The following is a 22,098-nucleotide window of genomic DNA, read 5'->3' as shown; positions in this document are numbered from 1 at the left end:
TGTAAGAACCACTTGAGCTGAACTAGAGATTACTATTGGGACAACTAAAATATAGCAAAACAAAAAATAAACGGCTAAAATAATAATTTCTCTGGAGCAAGAGGCTTGTATCTACAAAAACGTTTTTAAGACAGTTATAGCACAGTTATAGCCTTATCTTAATTTCCATGCATTTCAATATCAATAAACAGTGACAACATTTATTTTGAGATGGTAGTCGATTACAGCAAGCAAACAAGGCCATCATTGAGAGTCTCTATTGACATCTGCATTGCATGTAATGTGTGGTATCTTCCTCTATTTAGCTTGGGTAGGCAATTTATTTCAGAAGCATTTTTGTTTTATTTGTTGAAATTCTCTTTACATTTTGACAGCAATCAATAAATCAAATGCTCCGACACAAAAATGAAAAACGGTATCTGTGGCTGCTGCCACATTTCATTAGGACCTGTTCTGTGCATAAAAATGTGTTTGGGGGAGTGGCTTTGGATGGAGGTCTGAGGAAGGGCTGGAATATTTTTCAGTTGGATATTTTCAAAATCTAGCCGTCTGCTATATCGGCTGCTGTTTAAATGCTACACACGGATCATTTAAAATGCATGGCAATTCAGATAAGATAAGGCTGTTATTGTAGTTCCTGAAAAATTTTTTGTAAATACAAGCCTCTCGCTCCAGAGAAGTTAATATTTTTAGGCATTTATGTTTAGATCTGCTATATTTTAGTTGTCCCAAAGGTAATCTCTTGTTCAGCTCTAGTGGTTCTTACACTGGGGAGGAAGATTTTCAGAGGCTGATAATTCTGCAACTTCTCTTTTCATGTTTTTTTACATGAACAGTAATATTCCATTAAGTCAGTATATAAGAAGGAACATGTGGCCAGTGCTTTATGTCATGTAAACATCATATTCTATTGATTGTTGGGATTAGTAAACAACATACATTTAATTTCCATGGAGTCGCTAAATCCAAAATAACAATTATAAAAACTGAATAAAACATTTCCAAATGCCAGTACTCAACTAAAACCTGAACCTTCACTTGGTGAATATCAGCGTGCATGTAAACACACATTTAGTTTTTGTTTAACACTTTCGGCAGTTAGAACTGAACCTTCATAGTCAAGTCACACATTTTTGCAACACATAACAGCCCATTTTCACAAGGTACAACTCAGGCAGCCACCCTGAATATGACCAACTGATGACAAGTGCAATAAATGGAGGCTTTGTCATAGAAAATTTAGTTAAGTAGTTAAATAAATGATCAGATTCAAATAATGGTGTGACCTATGTTCATTCTCCTCTCAGCTGTTGATTTGTCAAAACTCAAAATCACCACAACTATTGCCAATTCAGTACCATTGCTAGTGTCATCCCTCTGCAGACACAGTACCAGCGTAGCCACTCCCCCTTTCTGAAACTAAAATAACCATCCAATCAAATGAAAAATTGTGAAGACCTTTTCTTTACCTTGTCTTAACAGACAAACAAAGCAAACCAAACAGTGTTTGTGTTTTACCTGCCAATGCCTAAAACTGTAGTCTTCCTATGCAGTATCCCGCAATATTGTATTTTCATATAACATAATTATTTCACTTTCCTGGCATTGCTGTCACTGCCTGGCTATTTCTGCCACAGAGCAACCCCCCACCCTGTTGTAAGTGACCAACAAAGAGAAAAATAGAGAAAAACATGTTCCGTTTCCTCTTTTTCATTTTCAGAATGCACATATTTTGCAAGTATTAACTTTCCACTCACAGCTGTGACAGCTTGTGGTAAGCCGGGTGGAAGGAGGCGATAAGTGTCAGTTAAAGAACCTATACTTTTGTCATAATCATTGTGTCCATTTTGTGTAAATACATTAATAAAAATTTAATGGCAGGATCAGCCGATACATAGTGAAAATATGAGTTTGTTGTTATTATTCCTTCTTTTCTTTTTTCGGAAGCATACACTTTTTATTATCCTGTGTGTAAAAAACTGTGCAATCCTGATGCTGTTATATTGATTTCTGCTGTTTCTATCATGTCTCTCTAATGCCATTAGAGTCCATTAGGTACAGTACTTGCTCAATGGTCAGTGGACTAAATAGCCTGTCCCTGCCATTCGCATCTCTCTGTTAATTAAAATGTGATCGACTGTGCCACTGTAAGTGTACTATTGCGCTTTGACTTTTACAGTATGCGAATCTATCAGGTTAAATTATGTGTTGTTTTGTGGTCTAAACAGATATTTTGTTTATTTTGAATGATATAACGCACACTCTTGTTGAATGCATGTCTTATGATGCTTAAGAAAATTTCTGTTTTTGAATGTTGCCTCTGTAGTTCCAACTGTATGGTCTAGCTCTTATATTTCTGACCGTACCAAATTTACCACACACCTCTTTTACATATTGGGTGAAAAATCTTCAGTGAATGATGATAAGTTTTCTCGGAAATACAAGTAACATCATGTCTGAAGTTTTGTTCAAGATATTATGCAAAACAGTTGTGGTGTGATGATGGGATATAGAAACCAGAGGAAACTAGCAAACGTTTGTCATGTAGTAGTGTGTAAGTATCTAAGTATTATCAGCGAAATGTACTTAAAGTATCAAAAATAAAAGTACTTATTATGCAGTAAAATAGTTCCTGCCAGTGTTTTACTATTATATCTTATGTTTCTGCCTTAATATCACTGCAGCGTTAATGTATATGTTGCATTTTACTGCTGTAGGTGTTTACAGTTAATCTCATTTTAACTACTTTGTATACTGTTGGAGATTATTTTGCAGAAATACATCATATTCAATACAATCATCATATGTTTGTAACATCTCTGTGAGAACCACTATCTAGTAGTAGTAAAATAATTTTCTTAACCCACAAATAAACACTTTCACCTAAAGTTTACCACAAATTTGGAAATACACATTCACTGGAGAGGAAGGGTATAAAATATTGTAATCTGAAAAGTAAGTGGTATTCTTGTTGTCCACAGTCTTAATGGGATAATCTGAGGTGCCAAATGCATTGCAGATGGGTTTTTTTTCTTCTTTGGGTTTGGGAAGGTTTTCCTTCCAACATTTCAAATCATGTACGTAGCTAAAGTCTAAGGGAGGTCACTGAAATCACTATTAAAGTAAAAAGCTGAGTTGCAAGTTTTTAGCCATGCTAGCAGTGTGCCTTCAGGAACAGCAATGTCCATCTCTCAGTCACCACTTTAGTCCAGACTGAAATATCTCAACTCAACTGTTGAATGTATTGCCATTAAACCTTGAAAAGACATTCATGTTAGCATGTTAAATGCTAAACATGCTAAACTAACACTGGTGAACACTGTTAACATCATTACATCATTCTAAAAATTTACATGTTGGCATCCCAGTTGCCATTTCTTTATATAGGTTTAGACAAGGAAAACAGAAACAGGAATCTTATTGAGTTATTCTTTTTGGCATAAAGCATCACAGACTGAGCAGGTCAGTGAATGTTATGTACACCTGTCAGTAGATTTGTATGTAGTCTGTCGCCTACGTGAGCTGTAATCCCCCATAATTACATTTTATATCTGTGGATCTTCACCCTGATAAATGAGGAATTCATTTCCCCCTGAAGTTTGAATATAGAGAGTTACAAACTGAGGCCTGGTAGCCAGAGTAAAAGGCTCATTGTGCCTGCACCCACACCAGGCGATGTCAGGTCATCTGCAGCTGTGAATAGCTGCTAAACACCAATTCTTTCTCTTTATCCCTCGGTTTTTATCCTGGTTTATCCTTCACCAATGTTTAAACTCTTACTTTCTACCTTTCTAGTTTATTTTCTAGTTTTTTCCCCAATCTCATTCATTTCATTTCATCCTCCCTCTGTCCATCATTGCGGTCTGGGTTTCAGAGGAAACTTGGTTTCTAATCCTGAGTGTTGATTAAGGATTAAAGCTGAAGAGCAGGGAGCTTTCTCTGGTGTGTTATTGCCAAGCTGCTGTTGTGGCCTTGGGGCTGAACCACCCACGCCTCCCCTGTGCTGCCTGCCAGCCTCCGCCCAAGAGGATGCACTGAGCATGATAGCTGACATTTGAATACATGGTAGAGGTGTCCTGCACACCATGCAAATGTGTCCCTCACATCTGTCCACCCATCCATGGCATCCATCCATTTATCCATTCTTCCCTCTATCCATCTTCATGATACCAGCAGAGACTAAATTAGGCTTCACAGTTGAATGTTTTGGCACACATGTTTTTGATTAGGGAAGAAATGTCCCTTACATATTTATGACATCCAATGATTTAATGCAACAGCAGACAAAAAAGTAGGTGACTATGACCTCCAGACAGTGAGTATTTATTCTTTATTTTGCGTTTTGACGCAGAGACAGCTTAATTTCTCTATTCTATCAAAGTAGCATATCACCGAAGAAGCAGCTGAAAAAAAGCGAGTGCCTGCTATTTCAGCCAGTGAACACGAGTACGATCGATGTGAGCTTGTTCCTCTTTTCACCAACTCAGTGAGATCAAACTTCCTCGTACAAGTCCAGTGCGCTACGCTCTGCCACCCCGTCCGCATCTGCAATCTATCCCAAAATAAAAAGCGACCGAAAAGGGATGGAACCTACATAAAAGAAATGAGGAATATTCTTTGAACGGTCACCCGAATCTAGAAGAACATATACAACTACAGAAGGAAAAACCGAAGTGATTGGTTGAAGCGCGGTAAGTGTCCTCTTGAGCTGTGTTTGCTAGTGTGGTAAGGAAGCAGCCAAACCGTCTGAAAGATGCCTGTTAGAAAAGATGATGGGCTGTGAATGTATTGACTCTGACACATTTAGGGAAGAATATGAAAGTTATGCTTTGACAAAGTTTTAAACAAGGATCCTCAGTTCCAAAAAGAGGAACTTCAAGGTATTTGAGTTGAAACAACCACCACCTAGAGAAGTAACTGTCCACAAAAAATATGTTAACTGTGCGAAAGTGGTCAAATGTTGAACACAATTTTATCACAGTGCTGCTCGCATTTATTTATTAATTTTATACGCATTTCCTTAACTTTAGTAAGTGCTTTAACTCTGTGTGTGTGTGTGTGTGTGTGTGTGTGTGTGTGTGTGCATGCTTGCGTGTGTCAGTTATTTTTAGACTGTCCATCTAGACTTAACCAGAAACCAGAAACCAGATTAGTTTCTGTTCTGTTCTGTGTCCTTCCATTTACTTTTATTTTTGAAGCTTAAAATCATAGACAGCACCCAAAAATGATAAAAGCAGATCTGCTGTAATGTCTAGACTGTAATGATATACCAGAAGTGCAATGACTTCTGTTATGAATTGGCGTATCTATACATGTTGAATTGAACTTAATTGAACTGTTAATACACCTTATGTGTATGAAGTGTTTGTGCTCTTAATAGTCCATTAAGAGAATAGTTTTTTGGACTCTTACCAAGAAACTTTTCCTGCAGGAAATATTAGTGTGTTATGTACACTGAAGAAATGCCGATATTACATCATACTGGTGGTCATTGTTAAATTCCCCATCTAGCATCTATCTTGGATTAGTACTGCAGCAGGCACACCATCCTTCTTTTTTTCCACGAAATGTTGTAAACAGAAAAGTAAAGGGTTATTACCCAGAATTTTCAAATGACACAAGTCACACATTCACAGTCCTGGTTGGTTGCTCGAGCGTTTCTTAGTTTGACAAAGAAGCAGAATGTTGAGTGAATCAAAACCAACTTCCTTAATGAAAAACCAAACTCTGCAAGAATATGTACAATAAAAATGTTTTCAGATGTCTTGTTTTGTGTAACCAACAGTCCAAAACTCAAAGATCAGAATAGTTGCAGATAAATTCTCTGTTGATCAATTCATTGTTTCAGCTCTGATCTTTGATTGTTGTCATGCAGATTTCATACAACCGACATTATGTTTGGCACATGCAATACATACGTACGAACTATACATACTATATACTTTACTATGCCAAACTATAAATAAGTTTTAAAATATACAAACATTGGATAATGTTAATATACAAAGTTTGTACATTTTAGATATCAGTCTCAGCTTGTATATATGGCCTGTCTCCAAAGTGTCATGTCATGCAGTACATCTTGTACAAAGACACCTGAGCATGCTGAGATGGAAGTAACTTGTGAGTACACAATGCAAGTGGCAAGTAGTACCTTGGGGCAGTGAGAACATATTCCTTTTTTCTTCCTCTCGTTATATCTGTCTAATGTCCTGTTGGTTGCGTGCCAGGCTGGCAGGTGATGTTGTTATGGCCTGAGGCAGTCCCAAACAGGTACACACACAGCCTGGCAGCTTTTCACAGCCCTAAAAAACCGTGGAAAAGATCATGCCTCACAACAGAACACACATTAATTATTCCTGTCTTCTCTCCTGGCTCGTGTGTTCCTGTGGCAAACTAGTTTGTTGGAAGGATAATACATGGGATCTATCATAAACAAGGCCATAATGCATTTGAGACATTCAGTTGAACTGCCAGTCAAGGACTGAACTAGCCGGGTACCTGCTCACTGCGTGGACAGGTGTAAGGTGCAGATAGACATAGTGAGCAACTAGTGCAAGTAGAATAAAGATGAGTCTATAATGCTTAAATGGATGTTTAGACATGTTTGTGCCCGATTGTTATAATGTGAGCTGATATCAACAAGGCATCAATACACACTTTATCCACATGCCTGAAAGCCCGTGCTTGTCTCTCTTAAGGTCATGTAGATTTATGACCACCCAACCTGATGTTTGCAGTGGTACACATTTGCATGGTGTGATATAATTTGACCATCCCGAACAAGGCTTTACATAAACGCCAACTTTAGAGTTACAGTATGACAGGAGGGACGTAAGTGTTATTTTTTTGATTGATATTTTGCAATGGTGGAGAGGTACTTGAATATTTTGGGCTAAACTCTTAACAATCATGATACTATGTAAATGAAGTTCTTAACTTGAAGTCTTCATATTTTTACAATATGATTGCAATTTGAGCTTGTGATCAAGGGGTTAGACGCAAACTTTTATCAACATTTAATTCTAAAAAAAATGGTGTCTAATGTTAACAATCTTTAGATGCTGTGTAACTGACATTACTGAGTATGTTTGTCAACTTTATGGCTTTTTTTCCACTTGTGGGCCTGTTAGAATATATTTTAGCATGTGACAGATACCATATTCTTTTCTTTTTGGGATCAAAGCATTTGATGTATTGCTGTCAGGATGTAAAGAGAATTTCACAAGTATAAAATACATTAAACAGAAAGTGTTTCGGAAATAAATTGCCTACCCCAGCTTTAAGAGTATCTTTGCAAATGAAGGCAAATGAATTAATTAATTACCTGTGACCACTTTGCTGCTGTTAGCAGATATAACACGGTCTTGCTTTTGGCTTCACTTTCCTCCTGAGTTAAATTAACATGTTATCGCTTGTCCTGTGGGTTGCCAGGCGATAATCTGAGACTCCAGCAAGTCACTGCCATTGGCCAAGCAATAGTCCGACACATAAAACTGCGTTGTTATCACATAGACTAAATAAAAAATGGATTAAGTGTTATGTTGTAGAGATGCTGGTATGTACATTTTGTTAACTTTGGAAACCTCCAGGCTAGCTGTTTCCGTCTGTTTCCAGTCTTTGTGCTTAGCTAAAGTAACTGGCCTTGTATTTAGACATGAGTCACATCATTATTCTATGATCTGAATTTATACAAGACACAGTTCATTCTGTCCCAACAAGAGATTTGGGATTTCCTCCAATTTCCGTCTTTCTTTTGACATTGTTGTGAAATGTGATTCAACAGACTGATGGTAAAGAGCAAGAGGCAAGAAAACACATCACCATTATTCATGTGGGTCCTACTGATGAAAAGTCTATTTTTAGGGACGATGTGGTCTGGACCGTAAGCACAAAAGCACAGAACTGAAAGTGCCAGCGTAGTCAAGACATAAGTAATTTCTCATAGATTTATCTTTCATATCCCCAACAAAGGGGGGGTGAAGCTAAAGGTGGCATACAAATATTAATTTACCAAGTTAGCATCTAAGTTTTATCATTTAGGTCTAATATGCAAAACACTTTTTGTGAAACTTCAGCTGTAGATAATAAAGCCACTCATCATCATGAAGATGACACAAACTATTGCAATGTGAGCAGCAGCAGTAAAAGAGCAGCATCATTCTGTGCTGGTGGTGTTGAGCCCAGAAGAGACCCATATGTGACCACCGCTGCTCATGTTAGTTTACGCTCCCATAACCCACCAGCTGATAAGCAAGAAAAAGGTGTGACAAGCTGCGTATTATTCATGACTGTCTGATTATATGTTCATGTTTCCACTTTGGAAACCCTTAGAAGAGAGCTGGAGGTGTGAGAATTGCCTAGTTCAAGGTTTCAGTTATCTTAGTTGAGTAGCAGGAGGGATATGTGCAGAGCAGTGGGTTACACTTAAAGGACAGATGTTCTACGGTCTTGCCTCGGTCATATGCCTGTGGGTGTGAGAGAACTCATGAAAATAGGTGCGGTGTGGCGTTTAATTGTGCTGACCTACTGTATGCAGGTGAATTCTGAAGACAGGTTTATGTCATGGAACATGTTGCTACCTGCCCACAAATATGTCACTACGGAAGTTTTTAACTCATCTGAACTGTTGAAGTTTGACAATTTGTGAAACATCTTCCTGGGTGTTCGATGACAAGATTGATGCCACTCACATGTCAGTATGCTGAATATGAAGCTAGGGCCAGCAAGCTATTAGCTTAGCACGAAGTGTAGAAGCAGGAGGAAACAGCTGGCCTGGCTCTGTCCAGTGGTTAATAAATCAGCCTACCAGCACGTGTAACATGTTTTAGTTATTTATTTAATCCATACAGTCAGCTGGGATTGGTTCCAGCCCCCCGCAACCCTGTACGCAGGATAAGCGGTTGATGATGGATGGATGGATGGAAGAACAATTAGTTGTAGAGGTTAAATGCTGAAACTATTTCTTTGTGGGAGCAGTGATTTCCTGTAGTGTCGTCAAAGCTTTAGCAATGCTGTTTAGTGGATTTATGGACCGAGCCAGGTTTCCCACTGATTCCAGTTAAGCTTACTGTCTGTTGGCTCTAGCTTTAATTTAGCACACAGACATATAAGCAGTGTCATCTAACTCTCTGCAAAAAGCTAATAAGTTTATTTCCTCACTTATGTCATCAGCAAAATGATATTATTATAAAGTTAAGGGTTGTCAGTACTGCTAGTACCAACATCCCAGTCTGAAGCTTTATGAAGTTTTCATGCGCATTCAGCTTTTGTTTTGGTCTTCATGACCCAATGGATGTTTGTTAAAGCATTTGTTGTCCTGTTTGTACCAAGTGCTGCCTGTGTAATTTGCTCTACAGGAACTGATGAATGACAGCTGCATTTTTACAAAGCCAAATTAGGGCAATGTGTAACTGTAACTCATCTCAACTGTATTCTCATCTTGACCTCCGTTTTGGAAAAAAACAAAAAAAACAAAAAAATGATGATATGGGTTTTAAATAGAAGTCAAAACTGTCCAAAATGAAACCTGACCCTTCTTTGATTAGACATCTAAAGAGGAACAATGTTTGGAACAGAGACGAAAAAGGAACCAAATACGTTAACATCACATATTTTGACCTCAAGAATACCAGAACTTCCTGTGTCTAGATGAAACATTTTCCATTGCTTACCACTGTACAGGGCAGTATGGTAATTGTTACGGTATAGACTGTACTGTTGATATATGATGTAGAACGGATCAAGATATGTTCACAACATTTTGTTAGTGTTGGTGTATCTGCTTAGGATATCAGAGTCCTCATTTTTGGTAGTTTTGACCACTAAAATCATAGTAGATCTGTTTGCATGGCAACAGGGCGCTACTATGTAGTGCTCATAATACACATTACTTAATTTGTTCAGTGCAATAATCTAGACTATAACTCTAATCTATAACTCTTGTCTCCGTTCTTTCCTCTCCATTTGTGTATGTGAGCTTAATCTGCCATCACAGACTGCCTCTTTGTTCTCATGCCTGTTAAACCTCTTTCCATATAACTGAATACACATTTGCATGCGGAGACACACATGCAGATAAGGTATGATGCAAAAAGAAAACAAAGAAGAAGAAGACATACTTTATTTATCCCACATGGGGAAATTCAGTGTTTTTTCATTCTGTTGTCAGGTCTGAAATACACACACGTACATGTACAAACACAACACAAACACACGGAGAAATGACTGATGTTACAGATAAATAAGGGGACTCGTGTGGACATATTTTTATTGCCGCATTAGATAGATAGGCCTTGCGGTGTTCATTTTTGGAAGATTTAATAAACTAACTAATACATACAAATAAAAACAGTATTGCAGCTGTTGTAAAAACAATTAAGTCAGAATAAGGAACAGTAAACTGACTGTGTAAGCTATAAGGCATTTTTGTCTTCTCAGTCTTCCCCGTGTAGTGAAGAACATCTAACAAGATCATGTGATGTGTCATTTTCACGCCTTCTTCCCCAGTAATAGAGGCATTTTAAGTACATTTACAGTAACAGCCAGCTGAGACAGATAATGTCTCACCTCTGTGTTACATAGATTAGCATGTGTCACAGAGAGGTTTCCAACTCTAAAACTGCATTATTTTCTATTGTTACTTAAAGGTACCAATAATTATTTCACCAAGCTTAGCAAAATTGGTTAACTCTATAACATTCTTAGTGTTGAATATTTTTATAATTTAAAGAGTAACTTTATTTTATTTAGAGAATACTTATAATAGCATATTCAGACTCATGATGGACAGGTTTTAAAAAGAAATTATCAGAATTGAAGCAGCAGAACCAGATATATAGAAAATATATATATTCTATATATCTTCTATATTCCACTTATTTTTCTTCCTTGTCAAAACCTGGTGCCTACAATTCAGAGATTCGGTTGTGTTATGCTAGTAGTGGCTATTGAAGCAAAAACATTAATTCTATTATCATATTATATCATATAACTAATTTATTTCACTCATCATCAAAGCTAAGACAAACTGATATGGAAGGACAAGGACCAAGCAGAAAGTACATCTTGGAACTTGGAACATAAATACACAAATACATAAATACGTCTTCTTTGAAATTGGCAGATATAACTACCACAACTAAGTTTAGACAGGTTAGGGTAAACCTCACCGTGACTGTAGATTTCATATCCTTCAGTCTAAGGATAAGGTGAACTCTAATTTATTCTGGATCATTATCTCCATGATCATGTCAGAAAGATGATGACCCCCTTTTGTCACAATTTTGTTAACCAAGAACATTTTGACTGATATTTACCATTGTCATACCTTTCTTGTAGCTAGTTAAACACAGTCCACAATAACTTATTTTGTTCAGTACTCTAGTCATCAGTTTTCTAAAAAATAAAAATGATTCTATCTCTTAACTGAAGCTATTTTAAAAAAAATAAACAGTCTACTAGTGCCTTCAATAGCGCAATAGTGACCTGCGATGTTTGTTGTAATGACACCAGAATTAACGATCACAAACACCAGATTCCACATACATATAGATCTACAGTACAAGGAAGGAACTGGTTATTTATTTACTCCTAGTATGGTTTAACACATAATATTTGACTAGCATAGTGCTCTTTCTGGTATTTAAAGGTCATTTAATTGTTGAATTGTTCATTTATTAAGTCTTTCAACTTGCTACTAATATTGTAGAAGCATATCAAGTTACTTAAGGACTAAGAAAACTAGGCCTGAGTATTACATTCAACATCCCAATGCCGTTTTCCTGCTGGTATCCACAGCCTTCATGTCTTGCTGTTTCTCCTCTGTTTTCCTCCTTGCAGAAGACATCATGGGCTGCGTGGGCTCAAAGAAGGAGGAGCCTCCCAGCAAAGGGACGGGTAACGACGAGCTGCAGAACCGCGCACAGACGGCCCACTATGTCAAAGACCCCACTGCAGGAAACTCTGGGAGCAAAGCTGTAAGCAGTAATGTTGGTGGCTAGTTGGTGTTTATCACTAGGCAACTTAACGAGAAGTAATGATTTACACTTCGCTTCCTTAAAAATGCCCCATTCTAATACAGCATCTACAACTAACTATGACATACCCGTTGGTGGAAGAAGTGTGTGGATCATTTACTTCAGGACAGAAGTATCATCAACACAATACACTTAAAATATGAAAAGTGAAAGTACTCGTTATGCAGGAAAATAGTCCCTGTGACTGTTGGGTCCAGTGGTTTACAACTAAGGGGTTAGATTCCCTCCAAACGGTCACAAGATAAGTGGTCCTGAGATGATTAATTCTGCTTCTATGAACTTTTATGTTTGGGGAAATGTTACAAGGTGCCCCTACTACACAGGGGTCACAAGCCACAACCATTGCTTTTTAATCATAAAGAATGCGTTGTAAGTTGTTGATCTGAAATATGGTGGAGTAGAAGTATAAAATAGTATCAAATGGAAATAAATATGGTACTTTAACATGAATTTAGATCTTTAGCCATAATGTATCTGACAAAAAAGCTTTCTTTTTGCAAAAGAAAAATGGGCACATACATCTGCAGTGCCCTGGTTCTAATTAAAGAATGAGGAAGATGAAAGGTGTCAAATGCAGTGAATGGTGTCGGAAACAGTGAAAGTATGACGAGGTAACGCAGTTTCACTATTTACTACCACAACTAATAGGAGACAGTTTTCCTGTGCCTTTCAGATGAGGACAGATGTATGCCGAGATATAGTGAACCTGTTCCTTTGACTTGGTATGAGTTTGCATACTGGCCAGACTTTGATCTGTGCCATTTGTAAAGGAGCAGTGCTGCTGCGTGTTAAGTGTGGTTCCTCTGGCTACTTCCTGTGTGCTGACTGCAACATCTCTCTCACCCTCAATGAAGAAAGAGGAAGTGACAGAAGCAGAACCAGAGCACTGTAGACTATTGATCACGGTGTGATCAGAGCTTGAGAAATAAGCAACACCTAAGATATCCCTCAACTCACACTGTTCTTGCACAGTGTATCTCACTATGGCTAGCCGTTTTAGCATTTATTCCTTAAAACTTACTAGTCGCCTTTTAAAAGCTTCTAGTACTTATTTATTAGTTACTTGTAACTATTCCAAAAGATACTATTAACATTTGATTTCTTACAAGTGAATTTTCTTTGGTTACTAATCATTTATTAATGACCAGTAAAATGGCTTGTTGATAGTAACATTTTGATTGTTACTAGTAAGAATGTAATAGTTACTAGTAACTAAAAATAAGCACTAGTGTCTAAATAGTAGACACTAGTAAAATGGAAATGATTACTAGTAACTATTTGAATAGTTACTAGTAACGAAAAATTTAATACTAGTATCTAATCAATTGTTACTAGTAAAACGGGAATAGCTACTAGTAGCTAAAGGAATAGTTACTAGTAACTAATAAATAAGTACTAGTAACTAATAAATAAGTACTAGTAACTAATAAATAAGTACTAGTAGCTTTTAAATAGCGACTAGTAAGTTTTAAACATAAATTGTTAAATCGGCTTGCAGTAATCTTATAGAGGTCTAATTTTGCAGATAGTCTGTTTTGCTGTCTGGTCTCCACACAGCTCAGCTTATTATACCTTGTGACTATTTCTGATAAAGAGAACACATACTACAAACCCAGAAAGCTAAAAGAAAGATAACGGCAGACAACATGCTGATTATTTAAGTTGATAAGACAAAGTCCTTCCTTCCTCCATTCCACGGGCATTAGTTTTATTCTAGATGAATTTAACATCTTTACATGGCGATAGTGTTGCGTTTACAGGGTGTTTCACTGCTAAAAAAAGTACTAATGCAGCTTTAAGAAAGTTTTTTTTCTCACGTTGAATCACCTAATAAAGGGGGGAGTGAATGTAGCCTTATACCACCATATGTCTCTCTCTTTCTCTCTGCAGAGCAAAATGCTGTCCAATGCAAACTCTTCAGATGGTGAGTCACAATCTTCTTGAAAAACTACTCTACCTCCACTTACACAACCCTTAAGTGCCTGTATTTGATTCTGCATTAGATTTAAAGTCAAAAACTAAAGAACCCACAACATCTTACCACAGAGTATGCCAACTAGTTTTACTACTTTAAACTGCATCATCTTGGCCAGTGCTCTCGCAGAGAAACACTGTCCGAAGCTCAACACAACTTGTGAGAGAGAGGAAGACGAGTGAGGGTGTCGGGACAGGGTGATAGCCACTCTCTCTGTCTCACCACACAGGCATCAAATAATACACTGAAGACCAGCAGTTATTATTATCACGCAAACAAGGAAGTCAGTTACATAGTTAGAGTACAGGAAACACAATGTTAGTAACAAAGATAGACACGGTTCAGACTTAAATGCCGTGTCCACTAAAAAAAACAACATGCACAGATACTTTTAGTCATATACACTCTCTGACTTTCACATTCATGGTCTCATATATCAGCTACATCATAATACTTCTTAAGTTTATGCAGTAGGGGTTTTCAAGCGCAAGGTGTTTTCTCAGGCCATAATTTCTCAGCATGTAATCCTTGAGAAGGTAAATGCACTTGTAGCTGTCACACTGCAAAAGGGACATATTTTACACTGCATAGCATGACCATAAATAATCAACTATCTTGTTATTTTTTTCTGGCCATGCTGCTGTAGGAGAGAGTATTGCCATGGCACTGTATGACTATGAGGCCATTCATGAAGGAGACCTGGGCTTCAAGAAGGGAGATAGGCTTCGAATCTTAGAGGAGTAAGTAGAATATCAACAGTGAGAAAGATCATTTATTCTTCATTGATTCACTTATAAGAGTGATAAGTTAATTGTTTTTGGACATGTAAAGCACCTGGTTTACTAAGAAATATTCCCATTTGTTGTGGGTCTTTGTCTTGTCTCTCTCCTTCTCTGTAGATCGGGGGAGTGGTGGAAAGCTAAGTTAATCAGTACAGGGCAGGAAGGCTTCATCCCCAGTAATTATGTAGCCAAAGATACTCTGGAGGCCGAGGAGTAAGTGTATTCATATTATCCAACGAAGGTTAAAGTCAAGGGCAATATTGAAAACACATTTGCACGCATTATTAATCTCTCACCGGTGAAAACGCATTTTTTCTGAATATGATTTGAACCCCATTGGCCAGAAAGGCTGACACATTAAATGACATTTCAATAGTTACATTATTATTAGTATCTGATTATCCGCAGTAGTAATAGTAGTAGTAGTAGTAGTAACTATCCTACTGTATAGTATATAAACATGGAACTATTAATTGTTGTTTATTTAGGTGTCATTTTTGTAAGTGGAAATAAATAAGGAACCAAAGCACACAATATAAATAGAAAATGGAGGCTTGAACACGAAGAGCCGTTAAGAGATTTCTGTAGTAACGGATCTGTTTCCTGTTGTTGAGGTGGTTCTTTAAGGGTGTGAGCAGGAAAGATGCTGAGAGGCAGCTGCTAGCCCCTGGGAACAAAGTGGGATCCTACATGATCAGAGACAGCGAGACCACCCAGGGTGAGTGAAATACATTCAATACAGATTATTTGTCCTTTAGTGGAGCCGTCTAAGTAAGCCAACTGACAAATCAAGAAAAAGCATCTCTGCAGTTACTGCAGTAACTGTGTTTTTAACAGGACAGGAACAAGTGAACTTCATTCCTAGTAACAAATCCACAGAGAATTATAATCTGAGAATACAGTCAGCTTCAGCTCTAAGAGCTTTTTAACATCTTTGAACCTACTTTTTTAGGTTTGACAGCCTGAAACTTAACTGTTAAAAATAACCACAATTATGTCTTTAGGGCTGTATCAGTGGTAGCTTGTATTTTTAACATAAAGCCTATATTACACACTTGGTGTGAGGTTCAAAATAAGTAGCTATTTCAGATGAATGAAAGATGCTTTAGAAAAATAGAGATATAGAATATAGGATCCAATGTTTCTGGAGCTTGATCCTTAATAGAGAGTAAAAGTCAGGATAACTTGGCCTCTGTTGTAAATGCTCTTTTTGTAATCTGTACTTTGTAAGTACCACAAATTTATGGAAGTGTAAGACTAAATTGCTGGAGCCCTCTTTAATTTTGCCATGCTGGTATGCAGTCCCAGAAGCTTTTCTACCCTCACGAGAATTAACGTCTTTGTGAAATATTTGAAACTGTAACATAAAAATGTTCAGATTTTCAAATGTTGAGTCATCTAAAAATATGAGCTAGCATCAGTGAAAAAATGTTTGCATCTGCATTAAAAAAATCCCCTATTGGTCACACGGTAATTGTTTACTTTCTCTTTTATCATAGGCAGCTACTCTCTGTCTGTCAGGGACAGCGATGGCCATTCTAGTGACACAGTTAAACATTATAAGATCCGTACACTGGACAACGGAGGATTCTACATCTCTCCCCGCAACACCTTCAGCACCCTGCAGGAGCTCGTCAGCCATTATAAGAGTGAGTTCACTGTTGTCCCAATTCAGACTGTCAATGAATGATTTTACCTCCTCACAGCTGGGCATTTTAGTAGTCTAGTTCAGTTATTGACTGTAATAGTAACTGACTTTTGTTTCTCATTTAATGGTCTCAGAAAAGAGTAAATGCAGTTCAGTCTCTAGTTCACCACCAAACTTATTGTGATGCACAGCACACTCTGTTGGCCAATTGTAATACCTCATTCAATGTTTAACATTATCAAGGTCGTTACTTAAAGTGACATATTGTTTTTATCAGTATTAGTATCAGCATGAAAGTGTTTTTATTTTTGAGAAACTTGATTTCTGAAATTACATCTTTTTCTCCACGAATAAGATTTACATATTGCAAAGTGTCATTGTAAATAACAAACTCTATACCACTAGACAAATCATGAGATACTTTTTTTCTGTTTATTCCAGAGCAGGGAGATGGCCTCTGCCAAACCCTTACCCACCCATGCTTGAGCCCCAAACCTGAGAAGCCATGGGAAAAAGACGCCTGGGAAATCCCAAGATCATCACTCAAAATGGATAAAAGGCTCGGTGCCGGCCAGTTTGGAGAAGTCTGGATGGGTGAGATAGATCTGAATCATTTTAGAGCCCAGCTATTGAAAGAGATGGGAAGGTAGCAATTCATTTTCTAATTCAAATTCTTGTTTTGTTTCAAGCTACATACAATAAGCACACCAAAGTAGCAGTGAAGACCATGAAGCCTGGCAGCATGTCAGTTGAAGCCTTCATGGCTGAGGCCAACCTGATGAAGACTCTTCAGCACGACAAACTGGTCCGACTCCATGCTGTGGTCACCAAGGAGGAGCCTATCTATATTATCACTGAGTTCATGGAGAAAGGTATGAGTGTATGCACGTGTAGTACATAGTGTTCTTTTGATTTAAGTAATTGATAGCTGAACTTCAGTTGCTTTAAACCTGTCCATTTATCCAAACAAGTAAACTAAAACCCTGTTTAACTGAAGGGGGAACCTGAGAAAATAACAAGTTAGTGATTCCCAGCCAGGGTTACTTCTACCCCGGGGGGTACTTTTGCATTTTTCAGGAGGTATGTGGAAAGATGGGGGGAAAAAACGAAATCAAGATAAAATTTATTTATCTGTATTTTTTTGCATGTTGTGCAGCTGCAACATCTAGACACTCAGTGTTGCATTTGAGAGTGCATGAAAACTAGGGAGCGAGCAAGCAGAGAAGTCTTAACACACACACAGTTATAAGAGTTAGCTAAAAGTAATAAACATTTGAAATAGTTAACTTAAAGTAATGAATGACAGTTAAAGTAGATAGCTTGCGGTAATAAGTGAAATAACAAAGAAGTAACAAAGAATTATTACATTTATTCATTTAGCTGATGCTTTTGTTCAAAGCGACTTACAATTGCTAAGTATGTCAGAGGTCGCACGCCTGGAGCAACTAGGGGTTAAGTGTCTTGCTCAGTTGACACATTGGTGGATGTGTCACAGTGGGGAATTGAAAACGGGTCTCTCACACCAAAGGCATGTGTCATATCCACTGCCCCATCACCACTCAATGTAAAATATAAAAGGTATAGGTAATAAAGAATTGGAATAGTAATAAATGGTTGAAACATGCCAGCTTCTGGCACTCCAAGTGACAGTATTACAAATGCAAATGTCAGTTATAACATCGACTTTTCCATGATTGATAGTGTTAACATCCAGTTTAAATGACACAATTGAAATACATTTGGAACATGTCGGGTGGTTTACATGAAGAGGTACTTGAGTTCATCCAACTGGGCTTTGGGAGTACTTGGTTGGAAACCACTGCTGTAAGGGAACAATTTAACCAATACCAACTACTAACAAAATGGACAAGGAAAATGAACTTTCATTACATTTATTAGTAGTAGTGAAACATAGACACATTTGTAATATTAGGAGTGGACATGAGGTTTATTTAACAACAAAAATATTGGTCTCCACATGTCACAGATATTTTTTTATGGTGAGAATGTACCCAGTGCATTGAGCATTACATGTAGCATATGTTTGTTAATGTGTTTTGTGTGTGTGCCCACAGGTAGTCTTTTAGACTTCTTAAAGAGTGATGAGGGCAACCGTGTCCAGCTCCCCAAGCTCATTGACTTCTCTGCCCAGGTAAGGTCATATTTAGTGTTAGTTCTCCATTCCACACATGACAGCTTATCCAACCAGATCCTCTGGTTGTTTGGTTGTTTTATGTTTTGCATCATTGAACCCTTTGTATGTCTGCATTGCGTAGTACACAGGTGGTATTTTAATATTTAGATAATTTCTTGAGTTCAGCTGTCTATTGCTCTGTTCAGAGGGATTATAACATTCAATATCTAGTTTAGAACAATATCTTTGTTCTTGCATGCCTGACTTTCTATACCAGTAGGAAAAGAAGAGCTGCATTTTTTGTGCATGGTCGTTGAGAGAATAATAGACAATAGTGATTGCAAGAGAAACACTGAAACTTTATCCACGGTGTAATAATGCTGAAAAATAGATAAAAGCCAACGCAGTGTCATTCATGTGAAACACTTTAAACAACACCCAGCCAATTTGATCCAGCTGCAGAGCCAGGTGTAGTGCCTGCTCTTTCAGACTTGCAGTACCAGTCCAACCTGCACCACTACTTTGAATGTAACAGTAGCAGTTCAGAGCTGCAGACACAACCATGTGTGCTCGCTGTTGGTGTCTGTATCAAACATGCAAAATCTAATAGTTGTAATAAAGAGGTCATACTCCAGTGACTTGTCCTAGTAACGTTGGAGATGGGGTGAAGGGTTTGTGACCACATTTCATTTGTATAAAGAAAAAATGAAAGTTGCAAAGGCTAAACAATGAAAGAAAAGTAGTATTGTATTTTACATTCTGCCCCTCGGTGTTGCATATCTGAACTAAAAAATCATAGATTTATAGAAAATAAATGTATTTATCAAATCTTCAAAAACTGACATTTGGTGTTATTAGTATTCACTTTTTTCCTATTCATTCTGATAATTCCACTGACTTCTTTGTCTCTAGACTGCAGAGGGCATGGCCTACATTGAGCAGAGGAACTATATCCACAGAGACCTGAGAGCTGCCAACATCCTGGTCAATAAGGCTTTGGTGTGCAAAATTGCTGACTTCGGCCTTGCTCGTATCATTGAAGATAACGAGTACACAGCCAGGGAAGGTATGAGATAATATTCACTCCTATGTTGTGTAGCCAGGTGGCATCAGCTTTAGTAAACTGGGAAACAGTCATGGTTTCATCAGTTCAGGGGAAATTATGTTGTGTCAGCAAAATGTCAGATTACAACATGAGTAAATAGTAGGAAGTGAAGACCAGAATGACTTGCTGCATGACTTACGGAATAAGCAGGGGATGTAAGAGTTTGAGCGTGTCACCAGCTAGAAACTTTTCAGCAGTATCATAACGAGCCATCTAATGTTGTCACTAATGGTGTCAACATCAGTTTAAGTTCTGACTGATTTTCAATTTTCCACAATTACCAGGAGCCAAATTCCCCATCAAATGGACAGCCCCTGAGGCCATCAACTACGGCTCTTTCACCATCAAATCTGACGTCTGGTCCTTTGGCATCTTACTGACTGAGATTATCAGCTATGGACGCACACCATACCCAGGTAAGTGGATCACTTTTTCAATTTTGATATAGTATTTGCCAGAATGCCACTTGCAGTTAGTATTTTGTCCCATTTTTACACCTGAACCCTGCCCATTAATTATCTCTCTTGGTTGTGGCCCTCCAAAATGTGGGGTAGTGTTAAGATAACTCCAATTAAAATATAAAAAATAGTTCTGAATTTGGATTTTGTTGAAGCTAGAAACATAATGGAAACACACAAAAGCCAACAGCAATAAAAAGACTCGTTTAATGGATGTGGAGGGCCATCTGTACTATCAACAGTACACCTCCTCAGCCCTCTAGAGTTAAGCATTTCTTTATTATTATTTGAGCTTTTCTCAAGGCAGCCCTTGATTCCAGGTGCAATAATGACAAGTCTACAGCCATAAACCAAAGTTTTGGACATATTCAAATTTTGACCTGATGATGGCGCTAAAGGAAAAGTCATCAAAGTTTAAATATGAAATAATTCATCCTGAGAACGACGTGAATGTTTGAACCAAATTGTACCACTTGCAATCCTTCCAATAGTTGTTGAGATATTTAACACAAAACCAAAAGTGTCAACGTCATTGCTGGAGTAAAAGTAGGGATCACCAACATCAGAGAAAGTAGTTGTTGAGATATTTCAGTCTTGAGCAATGTGGTAAACCAACCTATTAAACAACTGACCGACATTGCCATCCATAGTGCCACGAAGCTGGTGTACCCGCCGAAGTCATCTAATGCCAGCCTCTCTTAATCTAAGCATGTGCTTTTGTTTTCAGGGATGACCAACCCAGAGGTGATTCGTGCCCTGGAGAAGGGCTACCGAATGCAGCGCCAGGACAGCTGTCCCACCGAACTCTATGAAATCATGCTGGAGTGCTGGAAGAACAAGCCTGAGGACCGTCCCACCTTTGATTACCTGCAGAGTGTCCTGGAGGATTTCTACACAGCCACAGAAAGCCAGTATCAGCAGCAGCCATAAGACTTAACATCCACCGACATATTTTCACCTACAGTACTGTTCCAATCATCAGCAAGTTCAGTTTTTACATGCAGCAGTGCAGTTCAGAAGACACAGACACACATGCTCTCTCTTTACCATTCGCTCTCTGTCTGTCTCTCTTTCTCTTTTAAGCACACATAATGTATAGTAACAAGGGACTGTACAAAAATTATTGGGGAGGGTTAAAGCTAGACCCTACCTAACATTTTAAATGTTTTCATTCCATTTGCTCCCTTTGAATTACAACTTTCAAAGTAATATGACCGCAGTAGAGAGATTAAGAAAAGCAAGATATAAATAGAATATATTCAGCAATATTATGACAATACAATCCTACCTCATACTTAGGTCAGGGGCACAGCACAACAGATGCTGTCTGATGATGGTCTGAAGGCTTGGTTACAGGCTAAGATGTCTGCAGCTGCATCAGTTATACTGGATAGTTATCTTCACAAAATTGACTGTAAGTCATCTGGATGTAGACCAGCAGCAGTTTTGTAAATCACTGAACCTATACAGTAGTAATCAGTACATGATATTTGCAGATATGTGTGTTAGTTACATCTGCAGCACCTAATATGAAAAGTGGCACTCAAAAGAACGGGTCACATAATGTATTGTTTCTTCTATTGGACTGATTTTGTTTTACTACATATAGCACATATTATGTGGATCACTGTATCGCGATATAAAGCTGCACATGGTAATGCACGGAAAAAACATGTGACCTGTTTATCTGTCTAGAGATGAATGTGATTTGGTTAAATCTTTTAGCTTTTTGAGGTGGGTGGCAAAACTGGACATGTGTCAGAATCTTCTCTACATGTAAAAGTGAAAAAAATTTGCAAGGGTAGGCTGAAATAAAACAACACTGGGGGGGGGGGGGGGGGGGGGGGGACAACAGACCGTCCACTGTAAATATTTCTGAGTACATTTTCCTAAACAATAAGAAAAGATAAATACTGTAGCCCTCCCACTTTTCTTTCCTCACCACCCTTATATATTCA

General features: G+C 37.9%; 1 protein-coding gene across 1 annotated transcript; it reads left to right on the top strand.

The window, feature by feature from the left end:
* Nucleotides 1–4,113: 4,113 nt before the first annotated feature.
* Nucleotides 4,114–21,976, top strand: hck (HCK proto-oncogene, Src family tyrosine kinase). The gene is made up of 13 exons (XM_046055923.1): nucleotides 4,114–4,691; nucleotides 11,842–11,978; nucleotides 13,929–13,962; nucleotides 14,660–14,753; nucleotides 14,913–15,008; nucleotides 15,410–15,513; nucleotides 16,295–16,444; nucleotides 16,885–17,037; nucleotides 17,133–17,315; nucleotides 18,519–18,595; nucleotides 19,490–19,643; nucleotides 19,967–20,098; nucleotides 20,868–21,976. The coding sequence occupies exons 2-13, from the start codon at nucleotides 11,850–11,852 to the stop codon at nucleotides 21,068–21,070; spliced, it is 1,509 nt and encodes a 502-aa protein (XP_045911879.1). The 5' UTR covers nucleotides 4,114–4,691; nucleotides 11,842–11,849; the 3' UTR covers nucleotides 21,071–21,976.
* Nucleotides 21,977–22,098: the final 122 nt, after the last annotated feature.

Source organism: Micropterus dolomieu, linkage group LG08 (assembly GCF_021292245.1).
Source record: "Micropterus dolomieu isolate WLL.071019.BEF.003 ecotype Adirondacks linkage group LG08, ASM2129224v1, whole genome shotgun sequence".
Taxonomy (NCBI): domain Eukaryota; kingdom Metazoa; phylum Chordata; class Actinopteri; order Centrarchiformes; family Centrarchidae; genus Micropterus; species Micropterus dolomieu.
Note: the sequence above shows the minus strand (reverse complement) of the source record. Positions and strands in the feature narration are given on the sequence as shown.

Bases quoted from the DNA above. Each gene is read 5' to 3' on its own strand.
- hck (XM_046055923.1), top strand. From the start codon at position 11,850: ATGGGCTGCGTGGGCTCAAAGAAGGAGGAGCCTCCCAGCAAAGGGACG. The intron at 11,979-13,928 runs GTAAGCAGTAAT...TTCTCTCTGCAG, and splicing joins GAAACTCTGGGAGCAAAGCT to AGCAAAATGCTGTCCAATGC. The intron at 16,445-16,884 runs GTGAGTTCACTG...TGTTTATTCCAG, and splicing joins GCTCGTCAGCCATTATAAGA to AGCAGGGAGATGGCCTCTGC.